General features: G+C 42.3%; 1 protein-coding gene across 1 annotated transcript in view; it reads right to left on the minus strand.

Moving 5' to 3' along the window:
• The window catches only part of LOC311582511 (calcium-activated chloride channel regulator 2-like), a 60,194-nt gene extending 48,570 nt beyond the window's left edge, over window positions 1-11,624 (minus strand). The window contains exons 1-7 of the mRNA XM_084755651.1: window positions 11,369-11,624; window positions 10,453-10,590; window positions 8,640-8,790; window positions 5,685-5,793; window positions 4,278-4,437; window positions 2,185-2,412; window positions 700-930 (exon numbers count right to left, since the gene is read on the minus strand). Coding sequence (XP_084611777.1) covers window positions 700-930; window positions 2,185-2,412; window positions 4,278-4,437; window positions 5,685-5,793; window positions 8,640-8,790; window positions 10,453-10,590; window positions 11,369-11,554 — 1,203 coding nt within the window. The 5' untranslated portion in view covers window positions 11,555-11,624. The remainder of the gene's footprint in view (window positions 1-699; window positions 931-2,184; window positions 2,413-4,277; window positions 4,438-5,684; window positions 5,794-8,639; window positions 8,791-10,452; window positions 10,591-11,368) is intronic.
• Between the last annotated feature and the right edge of the window lie 10,384 nt (window positions 11,625-22,008).

The following is a 22,008-nucleotide window of genomic DNA, read 5'->3' on the forward strand; positions in this document are numbered from 1 at the left end:
CTCTGTTCATGCATGCGCATGCGCACACATCTGTGTGTGAGTCCTGATTTATTTATCTTCTCATACCTCCTTGGTTCTCGTCTTTGAAACCTGGTAAGATCGAAGGCAGAGACCAAGATGATGGTTTTGCCTTGAAACACACATGGGTAGCAATTGCCACAGCTGGGGCCACTTCAGAACACATAGGGCCAGTTTAAAAAGACTCTAGAGGGTTCTTACATCCTTAACTAGGCCCATTGTAGTTATTTATTTATTCATTCTTTCAACAAGCAGGTGTTAGTTAATTATTACGTTGGGTGCTTCGTTAGGCCCAGGGAGTGCAGTGGGACCCAGAAATGGATTCTGACTTGAGGAATGATTCGTCGTTACCCCTGGAGAGCCGAGGCTGCTCTGACCACACTGTGAAGCACACTCCTTTTCATAAACAAACAAACAAGCAACACTCCACCCCAAAAACCTGACTCAAAATGAAAAGATAGTGATGGCACCCTAAACCCAGAGCATTCTTTTTTTCTTTTTAAGATTTGTTTATTATGTATACAGTATTCTGCCTGCAGGCCAGAAGAGGGCACCAGGTCTCATCATAGATGGCTGTGAGCCACCATGTGGTTGCTGGGAATTGAACTCATGACTTCTGGGAGAGCAGTCAGTGCTCTTAACCTCGGAGCCATCTCTCCAGCAGATCCAGAGCATTCTTACCTCAAAGCCTTTCTTAACCCCTGCGCAGACATTTGTTTCTGTTTCCGTGGACACAGTGGTTGGCAGATGTGAAGCCAGCAGCCTCCGGTCAGCGACGCTGTCAATTTGCTGCAGCTGGGCTCTGATTTCTCCTTGGCTATCAAAAGTGACAATGCCGACAAAGGTACGAGTTTCAACAACATGCATCAAGTAAAATCCAGCTGCTTGCTGTAGTCGAAGGAGTCTGTCTGCCTAGGTCCCCAAGAGAAGAGGAAAAACAAAACAGAGGAAATGACATTTGATTGGCAGACCAACGGCGATGAAGTAATTTGAAGAGCACAACTATCTGGTACTTCTTTACAGATGCTGCACCGTTCTTCAAGTTGTAAAAAAAAAAGCTGTCATAGACTATTTTTTAAAATTAATTTTATGCTAAAAATGTGCCTTGGTTTTGCAGAAGAAAGAGTGCTGAGCAGCAAGCATCCACAAGTCAGATGGCACATCCTCACCCTTTCACTTCAACTCAGAATTTAATGACCAATGATATCAATTGAGAGTAGGTTTGTAACTGATTTTTTTAAATTTAGCTCAAGTGACAGGAGACATTGCAAAGGGACATTATAATAGAGAGGTGTGGTAGTTGGCAGGACCAATACCATCACTCTGCTACAGTGGCCATTTGAGGCCATTAAGATCACGCTATAGAGAGGGCATAATAATACATTTATTGGTTTTTATAGTTGCTATAAGGATTGCCTATGATACATACACGGATGGCACTGACCAAGCATAGAGATAATTCTACCGACCAATCCACTAGGGTCACTTTTTTGATAGCTCTGAGGGGAGGGAGGGAGGTGGTATGCTGCATCTCAGTGACCAGCTGCTCATAGACAGCTGTGGTACACAGACCTGCCTCTCTCTCTCGCACCTCTCAGGACACAGTGCCAATTTAACGTGTCACAGATATCTCAAACATTTTGACTGATTGACTCCTTCCAAAAATTATTTCTCTTACAAGCTGGGAAGAAAGTCAGTAGGGTGGATGAAACATGGATCTTGAATTCTGCTTTAGCCTTTTATAATTATGTGGGCATAGAAAGTATCACTTGTTTGTAGCTTTGGTTTCTTTCAGTGCGGGGCACCGGGGAATGAGTAGAACACAAGAGCTTTTGTCTTCATCTTGATGGTCGGGCCACCGTTTCCAATCATGACCTCTAAGTGTGACTAGCGTGGACCAGGCAACAGCTTTAAATTGTACACAGGTTTTAGAAAAGGGACAGAAGTTACAGTTAGGGATGTTGTGCGGATTTCATTTATCTCCCCACCTCAAACTCTGGGCCTCATTTGAAGTTTGTCTTGCCCATTTCCCAAGGACATGAGATGTTTTAGACTCTTTAAAACCCTTTGTGCCCTACCCCCATCGTACTCTGAGTAACAAAATAAGAGTTAAAACCTGATGGGAAAAGAAGACTGGTTTTTAGTCACTTGGAGTCGATATGTTACCTCCGCCATCTTCCTGGACACATCAACCACCAGGCACACCACTCTGTCACTAGCCTGCATGAGGGAGAACATGGGAGGGGGTGGGAGCTCAACCCCGCGCACCGGGAGGCTCTGATTCAGATCTGAGGAGGCTGTGATCACGTCCCAAGTGCTTCGGAGGCTGCACATCCGGTTCTGAAGGTTTGGGGCTTCGTGGTTGTGGGTACTTGCGTTACAGAATTCAACCACCTGGAAAGGAACAAAGCACCCTTTTCAGACCAGACAGAGTTCTTAGTCTCTCAGACAAGTAAAAGAAGGACAGAGTCACCCTAAAGAAAAGTCATGTGCTTCCTTTTCTCAAGAATGACAGCAAGTTTGCAAACAACCTTTGACACCTTTTGCTTGAAATAGTAGCACCCTGGGGTCACAAAAGCAATCTCTTGTAACAGTTTGTTTGCACTGAGAAAACAGAGCAGGCCGTGTGTATATATACCTTAGTCTTAAACGTCCCTCCTCCCTCCCATGATACGGTGTTAGATAAACATTCTGGGTGATATTATTCTGGGCAGCCTATTCTTTGGAAACCCATTAAATGACACTGTATCTTTTCCTGTGGATCAGAAAACATATATTGATCTAGTTCAAATATTGATCTTTGTGAGGGTAAAACTACTTAAATCTACTCCATGAAACTCTTTTCCCATTTGGAAATCTAGGCCTACTTTACTTAATGATAATCAGCCAATGCCAGAATCCTCCTTAAGTTTATAGTTTGCAGTGCAAGGTAATGCCTGTCTATTGTCAGTGGTGAATCCTTCACAGAACAGGTACATCTGAGAATAGAGCCACGGGAGCTTAGAGTTTGAAAGAAATGTACAGGCTCTACAGTCTGGTCTCAGTTCCGGAGAGGATGATGCTGAAGCTGGGTACCATTTGCTCAGAATCTCAGTGGGGTGGTGGTCAGGGCAAAATCTTTGTTGCTTTGTTCAGTGATTTTTCTTTTTTCTACTTTTCATGATTTTTAAACTTTTGCAACTGGATGTGTTTGCTTATGCTTGTCAAAGGGTTGGGGAAAAAAATCATATCTAATCGCAAACAACACAGGTCAAATACCGAGAACTGGGCTCGAATCAGAAATGAAAGTTGTAAATTAAAAACTAGAATGGATAAAGGCAAGAGATAAGAGCAGTCACGTTTCACCTTGCAAATGACTCGTAATGAGGACTAACACTAGGCTGAAGAAACAAGAAAGTGATGGAGGGGAGTGAGGGGAGCAGAGCATCCCAAGGCACGCAGCAGCGATGGTTAGCCAAAGGACAGACTACGCCGTAAAGGACTGTGCCACCACACTCCCTGCCTCGCAGGGAGAAGAGCCATAGATGATGACTTTCAGGCCCTGCGAGGTTCGATAGATAAATGAAGCTATGCAGGCTGGTTTCCTTAAATCTGTGGACTAAGCCTGCTCCCACCTTTCTAGCTCCACGCTCTCTCTTAGCGCAAGGTTTTGGTGAATTTGGCTATATGTGGTAACATCCGTTTCTTTGAGAAAATGAGCCAGCCAGAGAGATTGTGTAACTGAATGCTCTTTTAAAGATCAGTTTTTAGATGGATTTATAGGCTCTTCTTTGATGAGTTAATATGAAATTTTAGTCTATAAGATTTCAGCACAAAGATGAGGGTCAGTTTACTCCATGGGTTAGCTTGCGTGTCTTTTGAGGTTCTGGATTTTTTTCAAAACAAAGGAAAAAGAACCTCAAGTGAAAGGAATACAGTTATTTGTTCCTTTATACTCGAAAATTTCATACCTTTTCCTATGAAATAATACAGAAAAGGAATGCCACCACACGGGCAGCTCATTCGGGGCCTCAAAAGTTGTCTTACGCTCTCCCTGGAAAGTGGATTTTTGCTTTTAAAAACAACCTTTGTGTGTGTTATCATTTGGAGGAAACAGGTTTTTAAAAAATATGTAGGATAAAGACTAAATGAACTGTAGACCTCTGAGCCCTATTATAGTGACTCTTAGTAGTCCCACTGTGTACATGCATAGGCATATTTGTGTATCTGAGAAAGAGGTGGTAGCTTACAGGAGTTTGTCACCCCAAGGACATACTTACAGAAGATAAACTTTGCATGAACATTATTGATCCAGTTGCGTTCTGTGTGCTGTTGTAGAGGAATGTGCACCCTCCCCTAAAGAGCTTGCTAATAATGCAGTCTTCATTGAGACAAAGGCCGTTTGCACACACAAAAGCTCCTGTTATGTCAGAAGAACACCTGAAAATGGAAAGAGAAACTAGGAGCTGAGTCTCTGTAGAAATAACATTTCCCCCTTGTTTATCTTTTCTAATAGTTTCTTTGAAACATATAGCTTAGTAGACATATATAAATATTTTTAAATGTTCTCTTAAGGAACTTCATTAATTTAGAAATACAGTCTTTCCATTTGATTTTAAAGCCTTGAATTTGGATTAGCGAGTTTTGTGTTGCTGAAACCTTTAGCAATCAGAGAAGGACAGACCAGAAAGAAGGGCGCTTGGAAGGACTCTGGGGGTGGGAAGCCTAAGGAAGGACAGAGGTAGCAACATCCTGAGTCAGCGCCCCCTGACGTCAGGGAGTGTGAACTGCTAATGGTGATCCTTGGGAAGATTGCCTCTTCATCAAAATATTCCGGACACCATCTGTGACCGAGAAATGGTGCCGTTCAGAAGTGGCCCTGCTGCTGCTTCTCTCCCAGCTGAATGTCCTCTGACCCTGAATCCTAGAAAGGCTTTTAATATGTGAACGTCTAGGTACAAACATGAAACAGCACGTGTATGATGCCTTGAGCTGCAGTGACAGTGACAGCCACCAGAGGTTGCTGCTAATCTTTTTGTCCAACAAGAGAGGGCTGACTGAATTAAGCATGGCATAACCACACAATGGGACACCACGTCATTATCTTGTAAAAGATGAGGAAAATATATATTCATATTTTTTTAATTCTCTTGAAGAGACGAAATAAATAAGAAATGAATCAAGATTGTTATTCAAAGGTGATGAGAGGGAGCAGAACGAAGATGGTGGTAAGATGGCAAAGAATATAACTTTTTATAGATCATATTTGAGCCACATAAATATTTGCCCATTTTAAAATTCAATAACATTTAAAAAATGAAGAATGTATTTATTGCTAATATTTACCTGTTACTATTAATTTACTTTTATGTCATGTAATAACTAAGTCAAGACAAAAGTATCTACTTTCTCATTTTATTTATTTATTTATTTATTTATTTATTTATTTTGAGACAAAGTTTCGCTGTGTAGCCCTGGCTGGCCTGGAACTCTCAGTGTAGACAAAGCTGACCTTGAATTTGTGGCATTCTTTTGTCTCTCTGTCTCTCTAGTGCTGGGATTATAACAGCATGTGCCACTATGTCCAGCCTCTCACTCTATAAGTGGCCAAACCTTTTCTTCTAATTTCTGAAATATTCAGTATACTCAGCCATCGGTGAAATTTAAATAGGTGAGGAAGCACTGACCTTGTCGCTTGAATCTCATTTCGCCCATCCGTGTAGAATGGCTTGTCGCTGTTGTACTCGTCAAATACGCCCCAGCGGAGATGGGCCCACTCGTGGACAAAGACTCTGCCTGGAGAAGAGATGGTTTCGGGTTTTTTTTTTTTGAGTGCCTTACATCTCAGCAATAGTCCTTGCTAATCAGCGAAGACACAGCATCACTTCATCACACTAGAATTCCAAAGAGCTGAAGTCAGATGTTTCTTGGTCGCTTTCCTCACCATTCTCCCCCTACCACATCTCCTACCATCATAGAAAAGGCAGCATGAAAACATTTGCTTCCAAGATGACCAGACATGCTCCACGTGACCGAAGTGGTGAGTTGTATCACAAGTTCTTCCCTGCCTTTCTCTCTCTCTCTCTCTCTCTCTCTCTCTCTCTCTCTCTATATATATATATATATATATATATATATATATATATATATATATATTATTCACAATACATCTCAGTTGTTATCCCATCCTTTGTATCCTCCCATTCCTCCCTCCCTCCTGCTTTCCCCCTACTCCTCTCCCCTATGACTGTGACTGAGGGGACCTCCTCCCCCTGTATATGCTCATAGGGTATCTTGGTAGCCTGCTATCCTTCCTCTGTGTGCCACCAGGCCTCCCCATCCAGGGGACGTGGTCAAATATGGGGCACCAGAGTTCGTGTGAAAGTCAGTCTCCACTCTCCACTCAACTGTGAAGAATGTCCTGTCCATTGGCTAGATCTGGGTAGGGGTTTGAAGTTTACTGCACATATTGTCCTTGGCTGGTTCAGGGACCCCTGGGCCCAGATCCACCCATCATAATGTTCTTCTTGTAGGTTACTAGGACCCTCTGGATCCTTCTATTTCCCTATTCTTCCATGCTTCTCTCACCTAGAGTCCCAATCGGATGTCTTCCCCTCTGACCCACTTTCCTGGTAAGTAAAGACTTTCATGGGATGTGCCCCTTGGGCTAGTGTCCAGATATAAGTGAATATATACCATTTGACTCTTTGTGCTTCTGGGTTAACTCACTCATTATGATAATTTCTAGTTTTTACTTAGCTTCATGCAAGCATCCCAGTAGGTGCAAGGTTAGCATAGACAGAAGAGGGATGCTCTTGAGTCAACCAAAGTTTTCCTATGTTTACGCTGTCCCTGAGCATGCTCGCTCTCTTACAGGCTAGTCTCCTGTCTACAGCAGTGACGGAAACCTAGCAACCACGGAAGAAGGAGCAGAGATGCCAGGGTTCCCTCCCCAGTTTCACTCTTCTTTTCTCTTTTAGCCTGTTTCCTAACTCTGGTCCTTGGAAACTCCCATTCTTAGCATCAAGTCCTTCACAGCTTTTCTCCTGTCCTCTGTAATCTTAGGTTTCCTTCCAAGTTCAGCTAAGAAGTGAGTTATTCTCCACGGAAGCCTTCCAGGTCAACACCCTTTCCAAACCAAAGCACATGGTGCTTTTTTTTTCCTGAGTTAGTTTAGGTTCTAGAACTCGGGCACTGCTTGACGCAATGACTCTCGGGCTGTGGCACATTGCGCAATGTTTGCAACTTGGGAGGGAACTGCTGCAGCTGAAAGTACTGAGGGAAAGTATGCGCTGACTCATGAATCTAGAGGCACTGTTGAAATCATATGCAGACTCAGAGAGCATCACACCTCATCGTTACCAGAAAGGGGGGGGGGGGAGAAGGCAATTTTTAAAAGCTTTATAAAATATCCTATGTTTGTTTTATTCCTGCTTGCTCATCGGGGAAAACAAAACATACTTAGTTTTCAGTTTTAAATTTCATAAGAAAAAAAATTTTTTGAGAGGTTCTATTTAAAATTGAACCAAGAATAAAATTGCAGATCAAAGTTAGTCCTGGACTGGCTGACCTGTCCTCACTAGTGTCTCCCTCAGGTCTCACACCAGGTCCACCAGTCTGCAGGTGGGTGACCATAATCTTTCTCCTACATTCTAGACACCGATCTCTGACCACACCTAGACACCCCACAGTACAGTTAACTGCTCCCCACCATCTTCTTGCCTAATCTAGACCCATGGCTTCCCTTTTCCATGGGCTACCCTATTTCCCAATTCCTTTTTTGTTCTTAATGCCATCTGCACACACCTCTTGCAGCCAGCCACTCAGAACTCCTATACTCTGAAATACCACTTTGGGCCACTAGGATTTCACAGGAAAGTATTTTAAATGTCTGGGCATGGAAAGTCCTTGTTGCTTGTGTGCGAGGCTCTAGACCTTCCCACCTTGGTGCCTCCACTCGAGCCTCCTGAGCACATCCCTGCCCCAAGTTTGCCCCCACATACAACTTTCACTTCATTGAGTCTAGTGAGCCAATTGTGCGCATGCGCAGATCCATCTTCTGAACGCTCCCGTAGGCAGGAGCCTTCAGTGGGGACTTCATAGTCTACAAAGCAAGTCTAGGACAGCCAAAGGTACACAGAGAAACCCTGTCTCGAAAAACCAAAAACAAACAAAAAAACAACAAACAAACAAACAAACAAAACCCATAGTTTGGATAGTCCAGGCTGTTCACACATCACCTGGTTGCTGGGTGCATGTTGGCATTTCCCTCCATGGCGAGCCTCTGCCCTGACAGAGTCTAATGCTTCCGTTGGGTTCCTCTTCAGCCTCAGCATTTTTCACGTGCTTTCTACTCCCTCTTCTTACCATTAATCAAAATGATGTTCACCTCTCCTTTGTAAGATATGTTCTGACAGCTCTTGGCTTAGCGGCCCTCACTGAATTCTCAGAGCACTTCTTCTGTACGTAATCTGGTACGTGCTCTTCCCGGCTCATCCCGTCCGTCGCCTTCCATGTTTGCTCGGCCTACCTCCCCCTCAAATGGAAAGTCCTTGACAGGTGGCAGTCTTAGGAGGCCTCTTCTGTGGCAAGCACAAAATATTGTACTGTCAAGGAGCTGGCATTTTATGAGCTGAACTTACCTCTTGAGCCATATGGCGCTGCTATCTCATCATCCAGCAGGAAGTCAGCAGTGAAATGGATGTGTCTCCCCTCTTTTCCACAACCTCTGTGTTGTAGGGTGTATGGGTCACTCCTGTATATCCCACTCTGCTCAGTCACTAGGACGTTGGCCTACATGGAAAAAAAAGTGTTTTAAAGAAAGGTAAGCTATAATTGTACTGTACGCAATCATACATGTTTTAAAAACAGATTAAAGATAAAAGGAATTCCTCGTAGTCAGAGTTTAGATATTCTGATAGCTAAATATTAGCTAAATTCTGGGGCACTTTCAGTAAGATCTCTTTAAAAAGTTTAGCCAGTTTCCACAGAACTTCTTTCCACCCTTTATTACCTTCCCACTTTCCAGGACAAAATATTCTCAGGTATCAATACTGTAAAAATTATATTATGACACTATAAAAAGCCATAAAATCAGGAACATTTAATAGCATTTGCACATCATCCAGGACTGCACAGTAAAGAGCTATGGACATATTCAGTCAACTCTCTGTGGTTATCTGATCAGTGCAGGTGACAGGACATGTCTTGAGTGCCACTGAAGGAAGAGATTCTCACTTTTATTTTCCTTATTTCAGTATTTGATTCCTTCCCAATGACCACGAATTGCTTTCATAGTAATTTACATTTATTTTTTTGGAAGCGAGGGACATTGCAAGATGGCATGTACAAAAGGCTACAAAGGTCATCTCCTTGGGTAGCCCCACCTCAGCCATGACCGGCAGTGTCTCTGTTTATAAGCTCTTTCACCTAATGTTTGCTTAATTGACATTATGAGGTCACTGGAACTGGTATCCAAACATATGGCCACATTACAGTTGTTGTACTTAAACTTCTCATGAGGTCAGGGTTCGACCCTGGTCAGCCTGGGCTTTTACTGTGTTGTCTCTAAGACTTCCCAGTTCCACTGAAGGGCAAGCTCATTAATGTAATCTTCGTAGAGACTACATAGCTTGGTGCGAGCAGTATGGGATCTGAAGTTAAGTAGACGTTCAAATTGTAGATCAGTAATTATTAGTTATTTGCATGGAACAAAGCCCTTATGTGGACATCAACTTCTTAATTTGTGAGGCTTGAGGCTGCATAGTGATTAATAACATATGTAAAGATGCCCCAGTTTATGGTACTCAATGAGAACTTAATAAACAGTAGGCTTTCCCCAGTTTGTTCCAGTTCCTTACTTATCTTTTTTTTAAAAAAAACATTTTATTTATTTATTATGTATATAGTGCTCTGTCTGCATGTACACCTGTGGGCCAGAAGAGGGCATCAGATCACATTATAGATGGTTGTGAACCAGCGTGTGGTTGCTGGGAATTGAACTCAGGACCTCTGGAAGAGCAGTCAGTGCTCTTAACCACTGTGCCATCTCTCTAGCCCTTCCTTACTTATCTTTATGCCAACATCTATCAACTGCTTCTATCTGATGAAAAAGTCACATCGTTTTGTAAGCCTCTCCTCATCCTCGTGCCTTTGGGCTACGTTCTACGTTGCTAGGCCATTCAACTTCTGAGAGAATCTTTAAGGGAAAGAAAAGAATCAAAACAGTCTGAGGAAATTTTATGCCAAATGTTATATGTCCTGGCTATCCTGGTGGGACTATAGCTACAGACTCCAAGCCCACCCACCCCGCTGCGGAAGCTCTTCTCCACACTCTGTTCCTACCTCTTCTCACAGTAGCATACCACCGTGCCAATACCAACGGCTAAGTGTATTTTCAAAGTCTCTCACCCTCAAGTGGAATTAAGCTCTTTCAACAGAATCCTAAGTCCTTACCTTGTCATAGGATTCTTGCTTTGCTCTGCTATAATTATGAGCTGTCCACGTGGCAGGTATTAAAATCTGCACATTTCTGAAAAACACCCTTCTCTTGGTAGCATTGAACAGGTAAAACGAAGCTTCAGTGATCATTTCCTGTAACCAAGCAGAAGGGAACCTATCAGATGTAAATCCTTGTTTTTCTGATGACATTAAACAATGGTTGAAAAAACAGGCAAACGGATTTTGAACGAACCCGTGAAGAATGTAGAACCAGTGTTTTTTTTGGAAAAGACATCGAATGGCTACCTGATTGTGTGGCAGGGCTTGCCCTCATGACTTCCCACAATTCTGAAAGGGCTTTAAGCTTTTCCTGAACACATCTTTGTGTCACACCTACGGCGTGTTCAGGCCTGTGTCTTTTGAGAAGTTTACTTTTACTTAAGTAATCCCACAAGAAGGCTCTTAGGCAGTGATACTCCCTTACCACGCCACAGTGAGGAACATCAATTATTTTATAGGACATGGGACAAAATAAAAAGACTTTTTCATTCTGGCAGCCTGCAGAATTTGTCCCTTGAGAATTCTCATTTTTGAGGTGGGACGGCGCAGGGTGACGTTGGCATGCACACACGTTTCTCCGTCATTCAAACATCTGCCTTTCTTTCACCACAGTCCACTTATATTTCTCTAAGCTGTTCTCCAGACAATGGTCACATATGAAAACTACAACCAAACCCAAAAGCCAACAGATGGTTACTAATAAGAGGACAAATGAAGGCTCTGTGAGTGGAGATTCTACACAACTGTGTAATCTGGCCAGTGTGCCCACAATAGTGCTATCAGCGCTGTCCTTCAGAAATGCTGCTCTCTGTGCCTCTCACGCTCAAACAGTAACAGGTCTGATGGTGCTGACTGCACAGTTGTCACTCACCTTAATGTTTGCAATCAGACTCAGGTTCTCGGGTACCCGGGGATTGATTGCAAGGAGTAATCCATCGTACCCATTGTCAAGAAGCTTCACTCCGGCTCCCGGGAACAGAAGTCCTGGACTTAGGGCAAACAGAAAAGTCACAAGTTTCAGCCCATGGACAGGTCTGGTGTTACCTCTGTGGGTCATCTCGTAGCGAAGCCTCAGGATTTACTCACAGGGAGCCTGTTGGGTACCTTGAGTCAAGTGATCAAGGTGGAAGCAGTTGACTTCCTCCTGATCTTGTAAGGTCTTACAGTGCATGACGAAAGAGTTGCCTTTGAAAAATCTAGGGTGGATCTATCTGGGACCTGTCTCTACAGGTTCTTCTCTAAGGCAATAGAACTCACGGGTTCTGTGGCTAAGCTTCCTCCTGAATCACAGCTGGGCAGGCAGCCTTCCACTCCTTACTAACTTCATATCTTTTCAGAAGGAGAAGGGAAACGAGGCCTGGCTGCGTGACAATCAGAGCAATGAAACCAGTCAGTCCACTGCAGCGCACATAGTGGTTTCCCGCCTGCATCCTTGGCAACCTCCTCCATCAGCATCACCTCCCTCCCTCCCTCAGAACAATGTGCTAGTTGTGAGAGTCCCTTGCTTGCTTCTTTTGAAGATTTGGAAAGCATGACATATGTCTGTCGGGCAGTCTGGGCAAGCTCTGAGCTGGTGGCTGGGTTTTGGAGATCAGATATCCCCCAAGGGAGGACCAAGTGCCAGGAGCTTGGATGCTGTGCGGGCCACAAGCCCTTTCCCCTGGCCTCATTGCTTTTTCTCCTGGTGCTAAGGAGAAGAATAAGCTTTCTAAGCAGGGCTCTGCTGGGGATAAGGGCTTGACTGAGTCAACCTGTATCTCCTGCACCACCATCAGATGAAGTAGCAGGCTTCACAAATGTTTTTTTGACTTGTTTATGATATCTGATAAGCACACAGTGCTACGGAATTTGCAGACGAACCATCTTAAATGTCATTCCCTTGATATATGCATGATTTTTATTCCTGCTTTTCAGTTCTGATAGGTAGCCAGCAGGGGAAGGAAAGAGCACATTTATTGAATGGTGGCGTGTATTATCCCTAGCTTATGAGTGACTGCGGTGGCAGAATAGGAAATGTCCCCCACAGACTCAGACATTTGAATACTTGGTCCCAAGCTGGTGGCACTTTTTTGGGAAGCTTAGGAGGTACAGCCTTGCTGAAGAAAATAATCTCATTGGAGGTAGGCATTGAGAGTTTAAAGCTTCCTGCCGTTTCCAGTTCACTTTATCTATTTTGTGATTATGGCTGAGAAACAGCTTCCTGTCCCCACACTATGGCTGAGAAACGGCTTCCTGTTCCCACACTCATGCCGGCTGCTTGCTGCCATGCCTTCCCATTACAGTGGATTCTTTTTTAAAAATTTTATGTATTTACATATACATTTATATCAGTACACATATATACAATAAACTACATACAGCAAGAAGAACCACAAAAAGCAAGGAATTATATTGGTGTTACATTCCTAGTGCTTTGCCTAAATTTATTTGGTAACCTTGAATAAAACATCTTTCCTATCTTGGTGAGTCTAAAATTCTGACTGTAAATCAATATCTATCATATCTCATCTCTATCAACGTAAAAACGTCTATCTAGACCTAAAAATATCTTAACCCCTAAACGACTAAGCTTAATTGTAAAACTAAACTATCTGGGTCTTCGACCTCTATAATGGATTCTTGTCCCTCTGGGACCCTAAGCCAAATAAAGCCTTTCTTCTTTGTGTTACTTTAGTCATAGTTTTTTATTACAGCAGCAGAAAAGTAACTAATACAGTGTCAAAGCCAAGGCTCGGAAAAGCTTAAAGCCTTTTAACGTTGGTAGTGGTAGCAGAGTGCTAAGATGAGAACAACGGGCTCAACTTCCACTGTTTACCATGCATCTCTTAGCTATCAACTTATATTCAGGAACTGTCTTTCTCTCACAGGTGTGTCTAACCTGTAGCTTATGGAACTGTGTAGATGACAACCGCTTATGTCACTGTCAAAAGGTTGGACCTGCTGACTGGCTCCACACACAGTGACAGTTATTGTGAAGCTTTTCCAATGCTAAAATCTTATTTATTGGGTTAAGGTTTCAGAGAGAGCACATCTGGAGACCGTCAGCCACTTGGACATTCTGCCCAGCTGTGGCCCCCTTCTGAGCGCTGTGAGGGAGGGAGAGGGTCTCAGGCCAAGAAAAGAAAAACCTGCCACTTCTCTCAATGTGGAAGTCACATTAAGTCTATGTTATACTCTAATGGACTTCTTCAGTGTAGGTTCAATGTCATTCGTATTTCCCTAGAAACTGGGGTCTTCTAAACTAGGGCTCTGGGCTCCTGGCTTCGCCTCGCACATCATCATAAGAGCATGGAGTCTTCAGCCAGTAATTACCATGTTGCATTTTATTTCCTTCCTGTGTCAGTTATTTACCTTGTTCCCATGGAAGATGATGGACATAAACTTGAAAGAGGAGGAAATATTTATTTGAGCTTGTGGGCATCTAAGGGTTGAGTTTGCTTGACCCCATGAGCTTGGGTAGAGCACCACAGGGGTAGACTTTACAGTTCAGAGATGTCTTTATGTCATAGCAAACAAATGGCAAAGGCATGGGCTGGGTGCCTAGCATAAGCTGCACAGATATGACCTTAGTAACCTCCTCCCTTCTGTTAGACCCCACCTCCCACTGTATCCACAGCTTTCCCAGATGGTACCACCAGCTTTAAACTCCAAGGCTTTAATCCATGAGCCTCTGGGGCGGGGTATTTTGTATTCAACCCATAGCACTTTTCATAGTCCTCATTTTAAGAGGTAAGTATTATTACCCTTGCATTTTACAGATCAGGAACAAAAGTCTAAATAGCTTCTGTAAGACAGACTAATGTCCACCATATAGGCTGGCTGAGGAGCGTGTTCAAATGTTTACAACAGTCCTTACCATTTGGAAAGTGGCATTTAAATATTAGCTATCACTGTTATTACCACTGCTAAGGCATACAACTCTTCTTTTTCCCTCTCACTAATATTTATTGCTCATAGACTCATGTACTGTGGGAAATGCTTATGATCTCAAAACAAACCAAACAGGTTTTCCCCTGTTCCCAAGGAGCTCACAGCCTAACAGGATGAATGCTAACCTAAGAAGGGTTAAGCCTCAGAAGCAGCGATTGAGTCACATTAGGAAGTGTCTCTCTGTGGCTCAGGAGGGATGAAGGGAAAGAGTCTCCATCTGAGTTGAGCTGGGAAGGATGAGTAGATGGTAGGCCATACAGAGAGCATTAGGGTGGGAGAGTCCGCAGAGCAGTGGCCTGGAGGGTAGGACCACCCTTGGAGAACCCAGCAGTGATTGCAGAGGTAAGAGCTAATGGCCATATTTGGAGATGGTGAAGGGGACACTTCCCTGATGATGTCACTGTGCAGAGAACCTCCTTTCGTACTTTTAACCTGATTTTCTTCCAAATTCCAGGTACGGACTAGAAACTTTGAAGGAGATCCTAGCTAAGTCAATCCCTCTCCCTCACTCTGACAGAATCAGAGATCTGCATTCTCTTTTGAAGCATCATCCTGGGTCCACTGTCATTTACATCATATGCCAATGTTGGCTTCCTGTGGTGGCTATGTGGGAGAAGGGACCTGTTTATGTTTGCTAACAACTTCCCCAGCACCTAGCTCTGTCAAATCTAAATAAATATTTATTGAATGAACAAACGCATTCACAGGAGAAATAAGAGCTAGATCCTGAGGGAGCCTGGATTGTAATATGAAACGCATACCCCATCTCTTGTCCTTAGAAAGAGTCCCTTCTGTTCAGGGACATTTGCACTTTCATTCTCACCTGACAGGCAGCTCTTGGGTCTTGGTGTTCCTCTGGGTGTGCTGGAGAATGCACTGCCATTGTTCACCTGCAGCTCGGATCACACCAACCCGTGCCTTCCGAGGCTCCTTCCCAGTGTGGGTTTTTTTCCACTGGGGTGTGTGCCAGGGATGGCGAGTCACTTAGCAGGACAAAGCACTTCCTTCCAACTTTCCTTAGCATTTTATTTCCTTATGCCAGTCTCTTGTGCTTTTAAGAAAAAGAAGTCCTAGCAGTAAAGCAATACGGATAAAAATCAAACTCTTACGTCATAAGCACATCGTGTTTCTTGGTGTCGTGTACGGAAATCGCTCATCGGATGAGAGGACAACTCAGGACTCTATTTAGTCTCTCTCTGTTTTTATCAACAGTTGACAATGGCTGTTGTTATCATAGATCCTGATATCAGGATGCGGCTGTGGAAGGTACTGGCTCTATACAGAACACACGTAGCCTTGCAAAGAACACCTTAAATGGGTCCAACTTCATCTGGTTAAACCCAAGTAGGCATGCTGGAGCTTTGCTTAGTTCATGTTGACAGTCTAGGCGTGATGCCCAGTTTTATCTAGTTACTGTCTATCTCCTTAGTTCTGGCCCAGATCTTCCCTCTGGTCACCTTCCTAGGTTCCACTCTCATCATCTGTTCCATACAGGAGTCCCAGTGACTCGCTTATTTTCCGACAGTGCCTTGGGAAATCACATCCACTTCGGAAACTTCCCTGCGGAACCCACTTTGCTGTCAGCAGCTATGCCTGGGCCAGGCCAGGTACTGAGGACTCCTCTTACTGCTTTCTTCAGTCATCTGGCTGACCCTCCAGGAGACAAAAATGAAAGCTGGGGGAAAGTGATTTGGCCAAGTGATTAAAAGTCATTCCTGAGCTTAGTGTTCTGTGCTGATAAAGAGTGACCCTGAATGAACAGTTGGTCCTTTGTATTCAGCGGATATCACAGTAGGAGCCGATGATATCTGAAGAGCCTAAGAAACCTAGCAATGTGATTTCCAATGGCTCATTTCAATGTTCTATAAACTCTAGGACTCTGCTTTGCTTCTATCTTCTTCCAAGACAATAAAGTTATATGATTTCAGTAACTGAAGAACAAAACCCTTTTTTGTTCACTGTCTGATCTGCTGGCCAGCTTGGCCTTTGATGAACCTGTGCGTTTCTTTTCATGGAGACTGTTGGGACAGAGCCATGGGAAAAACCAGTGACACACCTGGCAGAGCCAGACAAGGGAACAGATCTGAAATCTCGGGTCAAAAGGTTTGGACACTTTGGTTTTTATGGACCACTCAAAAGAAGAGAAAAAAAAATACACATCTGTGGCTGAGATACAAAGTCCATGCAGCATTTATGAAATATGGCAAGTTAGACGTGGGGCAAACGATAGAGCTAGGAATGTAAGGCTTTTCTAAGGTGGAGAGTAAATTCCACACCTCCCTGATCAAATCCTCTTCAAATTTACATTCACTTTCAAATCTGAGGGTTAAGGTGTAGGGTCCATATAATGCCTAGAAAGCCATTTGCACTTGAGTGTCTGCCTTGTCAAACCATGGCAGTGAAGAGCAAGAGGTGAGGTGAAATGGAACAAAGGGCAGAACTGAGCACATCAGCAAACCAAGTGGCTCACACAGGGTACTTACTGAGGAACTGGTGATGAAAAGATTCCCAAACTGCATAAGACAAGGACATGTCCCAGGGCAGAAGGACACACTGAATTAGGATCACGTGAAGACTTTCTTACAATAAGACCTGGGAGTCTCAGAAATGATTAGGACCAAGATGTTGGTATAGTGTTTTTCAGGTTTAAAAATGTCTTACATTTATTTACTTGGTGTGTGAGGGTGTGTGTGTGTGTGTGTGTGTGTGTGTGTGTGTGTGTGTGTGTGTGTGTGTGTGTGTACGAGTGTGTGGCAGTCATTCCACCATGTTGGTCCCAGGGATTGGATTTCAGTCCCGAGGTTTGGTCACATGTGCCTTCGTGTACTGAGGCATCTCACTGGCCCTGCTTTTGCAGTTTTCAAAGTCCATTTGCGTACCCTGCTTCACAAGGCTCAGGAACGTATGTTTCCCCTTTTGAGTAAATTAAAGATCAAATTTAGGTAGATATTGTTTGAAGGCCATTTTAATAAAGCCTGTTTTGATTTTAAGCGTAGGACTGAGGTCACGGTTGTCTGAATCATTCTGTGAAAGTCAGTAGACTGTACCACGTCATGTAAAAAGCAGGGGGAGGTTGGTTCTGTTCATCATCCGCAGGAGTTTGGTCACATCAGTTAAACTCTTGAGACTTGGATCAAACTCAAGAGATTTACTTGTTTATGGCATAAATCCTTCCTCCCCCCATTTCTTGCTTATTTCACAGTGGCAATAATTTATTAACACAAACATACACACACACATACAGTGAAGGGGAGAGAGGAAGGGAGGGAGAGATTTGCTAAATGAATGACCAATAAATATTACTATTAATAACAATTTAATATGAAGAATGGGGGAAATGCTATTAAATGGTATAAATTTGCTTTTTATAAAATATCGCTATATCTGCTTAAGTCTGATAGAACATAGCATCAGATAGACATACGATGTTGATATTTTTGCTATAGACGTTTTTCAGAAGTGAAAAATAGAGAGCAGAAACATAAGGGAATTTTTTAAGAGATGAAAAATAAGCAGAGGAACTTGGCGAGCAGCACGCAGAAGCAGCATAGGGTTTCTCTCTCCTCTCCGGCTCAGCTTTCTTACCACCCTGGCCCTGCGCTCAGTATGCCTCTGGCATCCCAGGGCTTTGCCAGCTTCCGCTGCAGCCTGTGGTCACACCAGGAAGCGGTAGCAGGTCATACTTGTTTCCTCTCCTCTATTTCTGTTCTTAGTATTTCATTTCTCCCAGATGTCAGCCAACCAATTGAAAGTTCTAGAAATTGGATTAGGGCTCCCTCCCCTGTTCAAGTGGCGCAGGCATCTGGGTCTCTAAATTTTCTTTTTTTTTTTTTTTTTTTTTTTTTGGGTCTCTAAATTTTCAAGACAAACCCTCAGCAAAGGGAACTGACTCGTGAGACTTCCCTGCCTTGATGCCACGGAAGAGATTTATTGCTTTTCAAATGGTATTAGACTTAAAGTTATCTCCTCTTCACATGCAAGTTCTGACTCTGTAAGTCAAGGTGAGACCAGTCTTCCCTGCCTTTCCAGTGGTGGCTCTTCAAAGCTCTTCAAAGCTCAGGCCACCTCACTTCTGTTTGTCTCCTTCTGAATCTGATGTAAAACCTAATCCCTCCACTGATCTTAGGTGACTGGTGAGTGCTAACCTCTTTTCCTTCCAACAGGTTACAGCCGAGGTCTCCTGTATCCCGCAGACCCGAGAACTCCACGGGATCTTTCTTTTCCTTTATCTTTGTCCAGTTTTCTTGAATAACCCACTACTGTGTTGTTTTAAAAGTCTGACTGTAGCTGTGATCGCTTTTCTTTATTTCTCATGACTCAGCAACTCTTTCTGCATCTTCTGTATCATCTTTTCTGTCTTTTTTTTCTTTTTCCCCAAGAAATGTAGACACCTTTAAAATACTTCTAAGCACATATTCTTTATCAAGGAGCTTTTAAGATTGTTTTCCTCATTTGACTATAACAGAATTGGGCCAAGGAGGTGACAAGTAAATACAAGGAAAACAACTGCTGCAAAAGCCAGTTAGAGTGGGGTATGCTGGGCAGCAGAAACGTCAAGAGAGGCAACCGCCTCAGCAAAGTGCAAGGCAAGAACCCACTCCTGAAAGTAGTCCTCTGACTCCACCAATACGTCATGACCCTGGCCTGTCTGAACGCATGCATACATGCATACACACACGCACGCACACATGCAGGCGCACATACATACACTGAGGAATAAAATACAAAGAAAGCAATAGGTACTAGGAGAGGGGCTGTAGGAGCTGATTTGATTAAAGGAGTTGAGTCCTCATGATTAAGTCAGTGCCCTTGTAGGAGACAGTTGAGACATTGCTTCTTTACTTGCTCCAAGTGAGGCCAGGGCAGGGAGGAATCCAACCACCTGTAAGCATTAGGAACAGACACCCCATTAGCAGCCAAATTGGTTGATTCTTGATTTTGGACTTCTGAGAGTCTAGAAATATGATAAATAAGTTTCTGTTGTTTAAACAACCTAATCTAGGCTGAACTAAGATACCTACTAACAAACACTCTATCCATAAAAGTGATGTGGACCTCTTCTGTGAGATTATTTTTTTCAGTCTTTGTCTGACTCTGTGAACCACCAATCAAATCCTATGGCCATAATTTGAGATATGTAAAACTACAGTAATTCAGGACATGTGGTATTAGCATATGTCTAGACTAGAATGTAAAGTCCAAAAATAGGCCCATAGGTGGGGAAAGTAAGCGCTATCAACAAACGCTTAAGTTAATCCAATGGGAGGAGACAGTTTATAACACAAATGATAACAGAGCGACTGGATATGTGTACATGACTATGCAACCCCTGAGCCCTAGTTATGCCAGATAAATATTCACGTATGCAAGCATATTGACAAGGCATATGAACAAGGGAAAAGCTTCCTGTTCGATTTGGGGCCACTTGGACATTCATTTGGACAGTTGTTAAAATACTTAAGGAAAATAAGGAGAATATTAATCATGAAGAAGAGATTCCTTGCATAAATACAAGCTGGTTGATCAAATCTTAAACTTGGTAAAAGAGGCAAAAAAGGAGATTTCTCCTCATTCATGCAAAATCAAAACTAAAAGCAGCACCATTGAAGGCACACCAGATGCTTCCCTCAGCGCCCTTACTGGGGCTTCCTTTAACTAGGCACCCTCCATTGCCTGAAAATGATGCTCAAGTGTGGGGCGAAATTTGGTAATCTATCTTAAATATCCACTTCCTGGTGTGGACTTAGCAAAGCCTATGACAAAGCTAACTTTATGCACTGGCCAATCTATTTAAAACTGTAGAAGGAGAGGTGACATCGGACAGTCCTTACATATAACCTTGAGATGCAGGAGAACCTCAGCTGTTTGAATGCAGCCTTAAAAAGTATCATGTGGCTCCTTCACTTCCTTTAAAGTTGCTTGTTTGTTTTTTTTTTCTCACCAAATTGTCTCCTACAGGTGTTATAGCACAAAAGCATAAGCCTTTGGAATGGATTTCTTTATACAACAAAGGCCAGAAAATATTGCTTATCTTACTTTCCCCCCCCAATTAGTAAATCTTGGGAAGACCTGATGTCTACAATAATATGGATTTGATCCTTGCTGTATTGTTACCCTTAATGAACAATCCATTTTTAAGAGTGTTACAGAATTCCATAGATTTTCAAATTACATTTGTAGATTACTATGGAATAATAGAAAATCATTATCCAGCTGGTAGGCTAGGAAATTTTCTCATACCAATGGAATGTGTGATTACAAAAATTGTCCAACCTTCTCTCATTCCACAGACAGATACTTTATTGATGGTTCATGTAATGGATTAGGAGGGTTTCATGGCCCAGATATTTATCAATCTATTAATACTTCTGTTTACTTATCCCAACAGATGTGACTTGGTGTATTGATTAATTTATTATGGTCAATTTATAAACCCTTAAATTTTGTTTCATATTCGGCTCATGTTGTAGGACTACTTCCAGCAACAGACTTATACTTGTGCACACTCTAACTTCTCTAGCTTTATTGTATGTTGCGGTTGATCTGTTGCTATGTGTTCAAATGCTAAATACTGGCCCCAAGATCTGCTTGCTATCCAGACAAGCATATTCTCATGTACAAGTGATGCTGTGTAAACCTTGCTACCCAATTTAAAGTTGGTTGGTTAATAAAAATAGCTAGAACTTGTCTTATTGTCAAAGAATCTTTAAAATAATAAGACATCTATAAATGCCATATTCTGTATGTCTCTGAGGTTTTTGAAGACTATTTTACCTTATCTTTCTATAAAATCCTATATATCTGTAAAATCTAGGATTATATTGTTGTGATAAAAATAGACTAGTAATTGACATAACCATGATTTGATCAACTAACAATTAACTTGTATTACTTAATTATCCTAAACAGCCTGCAATAGCACCTTCAAAGTATTGGAAGAAAACCTTGTATTAAAATTGAGTTGTATGGGTACAATACTTCATATTAGAGTAGAAATATACATATGTATGTATGTATGTATGTATATAATGTGTGAAGAATAATCTTAAATTTGAATTCTATACCAATGTATCAAAATTAAGCTTGTCATTTTTTCATTTTGGAAGCTGCTAACCTGCACTTCCTGTTTACTCAGGTAATTAATTTTATTCCTTCTTAGGTCTCTGATGGGGTTGAAGACCAGATAGTTTAGTTTTACAATTAGGCTTAGTTGTTTAGGGTTTTTTAGGTCTAGATAGATGTTTAGTTGATAGAGATGAGATATGATAGATATCGATTTGCATTCAGAATTTTAGACTTACCAAGATAGGAAAGATATTTTCTTCAAGGTTGCCAAATACAAATAGGCAAAACACTATGAATGTAACATTTATGTAATTCCTGATTGTTTTGTGGTTCATTTTGCTGTAGGTAGTTTATTGTATATATGTGTAATAATATAAATGTATATGTAAAAAAGAAACATAATTTTAAAAATATACAAGTTAAATATTTTGCATCCCAATCTTAACAAAAAAATAGCTAGAACCCTATAACAGAGTAGAAGTAGATGGAGCTTAGATTCCCAGGCTTAGGGACAGA

Source organism: Acomys minous (assembly GCF_964271855.1).
Source record: "Acomys minous genome assembly, chromosome: 14".
Lineage (NCBI taxonomy): Eukaryota > Metazoa > Chordata > Mammalia > Rodentia > Muridae > Acomys > Acomys minous.